Below are 1,726 nucleotides of genomic sequence, written 5' to 3' on the forward strand. Positions count from 1 at the left end.
TCATTTCTTCCCTTGTTTGGGTAGGAGACTGTCACTGTAAGGGAGAGAGAAGCGAGTCCTTAGTCCAGAAAGCAGAGGCACAGCTGAACCAGACCCTCGCTACGGACTGGAGGTGCGGGGTGTCACACCCAAAGGATCCGGACTTCCCAGTCCTTCCTAGTAGGTACTTTTTTCAAAGCCCCTTAAGCCTTTAGGGATGAGCAAGACAGAATCTGGACAGAGGTACAGAATATGATCAGAGATCCCACAGAAAAGAAACTAGCTCTGGCTTCCTTTCTCGATTCCAAGACATCTAAGCTTTCAGCTGTGTGCTATCAGCTCAGCTGGCACTGCCTGGTCCAGGGAACACTGGACAGATCAGGCAAAGCCACCAAACTCCTGCCATGTCTGAAAGCAGGAAATGAGAGTTTCAAGCTTTTGGAGAGTAACAAAAGATTCTTCCCTAGAAATCATTACCCCAATCCAGAACAAACTCCTGCGATCATCTAACCGCCTTCTTACAGCCCTCTCTGCCATAGATGCAGGGTGCCTGCTCTATGCGGGAGAGGTAAGAGGACGCTCCTCAGTTGCTCCTACTTTCCCCACGCAAGGTTCCCGAGTATCTCCTACTTGATGTTTGTGTGGCCCCTGCAAGGAAGGCTTCAAGCTTTGCATCACAAATGGCAGCTGAGGTAGAGACGGAACAAAATGCCTGTGGCCACAAGCCCCAAGGCAGAAACACCCCAGGCAAACATCGACACCCTCGTTCCGAGTACTAACAAAAGCATCAAAATAAACACGCCTTACCTTCCTCTGTGTGTCAGGAGATGCAGTAACAGGGTGGCGGAGGTGCAGAAAAACAAGAGGAAATTAATTAGATTTCACAGAAATCTCTATTTCCACAGCAAGTAAGACTATTTGGCTGGTTTTGACTATTTGGTCCCCTGGCATCAGGCTTCTCTCAGAGAAAAGACCCTGAGAGAGCTCCAGAAAGGGGACCAGCTCCATGGGTAGGGTACAGATAAATCCAGCCACCTGGCCCCTTTACCTGGTGAAGCCTTCATCCTGCAGGTTCAGCACCAAGTTATCTGCTGTGAGATACACACGGTTTTGTGAGCCAGCAATCTGGAAAAGAAATCCATTAGAGAGATGGCACAAAGTAGTACAAACGCACATGGAGGAACAGCACTAACAACAAATCTACCCCCCCCTCCAGATACAGCAGTTGGTTTATTCACTTCAGATCTCAGTTAAATCAACACAATTCTCCAAAACAACTCTGTAACTTCCTGACTTCCCATCCCAGTGCCATCAGACTCTCTAGAAGTGCTCATTCTGTCTCTCTGTCAGAAAGACCTTTGATCCCACGCTTATCTGTCCCCCCTTCTCGGCCTGCAGGAAACCAGGAGCTTTTGGTGACTGCAGCTGAGCGCGGGTGACGGAAGCTGCTGTGGATCCGGCCTTGTCATATGGAGGGCATGAACTCCTAGCCTCACATCTAACTGCCGATCGCTGCAAGCTAAATCTTGCACTCTGCTCGAGCAGAGAAGTGCTGGGAAGGACCAAAGACCAGGAGAGGGCAGGTCACATTCGCCTTAAATTCATCATGTGGCCACTGGGCTGCGAGGACAGCACAAGGACTGCAAGAGGATGGAGGAAATTCTGTGCCCCGGCGCTCACCGTTTTTGAGATGTTTTGAGCAGCTCGGATCTTGCGTAGCTTGATGTAGCCGGGATTCCTGATGAGA

At 49.9% G+C, this 1,726-nt stretch overlaps 1 protein-coding gene across 1 annotated transcript in view; it reads right to left on the reverse strand.

The window, feature by feature from the left end:
- PHB2 (prohibitin 2) overlaps positions 1–1,726 on the reverse strand; it is a gene marked incomplete at its 5' end in the record, with an annotated part of 4,838 nt that continues 3,112 nt past the window's right edge. Inside the window, 4 exons of the mRNA XM_010138630.1 lie at positions 1–34; positions 787–792; positions 1,028–1,104; positions 1,660–1,717. Coding sequence (XP_010136932.1) covers positions 1–34; positions 787–792; positions 1,028–1,104; positions 1,660–1,717 — 175 coding nt within the window. The remainder of the gene's footprint in view (positions 35–786; positions 793–1,027; positions 1,105–1,659; positions 1,718–1,726) is intronic.

This window comes from Buceros rhinoceros, unplaced genomic scaffold (genome assembly GCF_000710305.1).
Source record: "Buceros rhinoceros silvestris isolate BGI_N320 unplaced genomic scaffold, ASM71030v1 scaffold29750, whole genome shotgun sequence".
Taxonomy (NCBI): Eukaryota; Metazoa; Chordata; class Aves; order Bucerotiformes; family Bucerotidae; genus Buceros; species Buceros rhinoceros.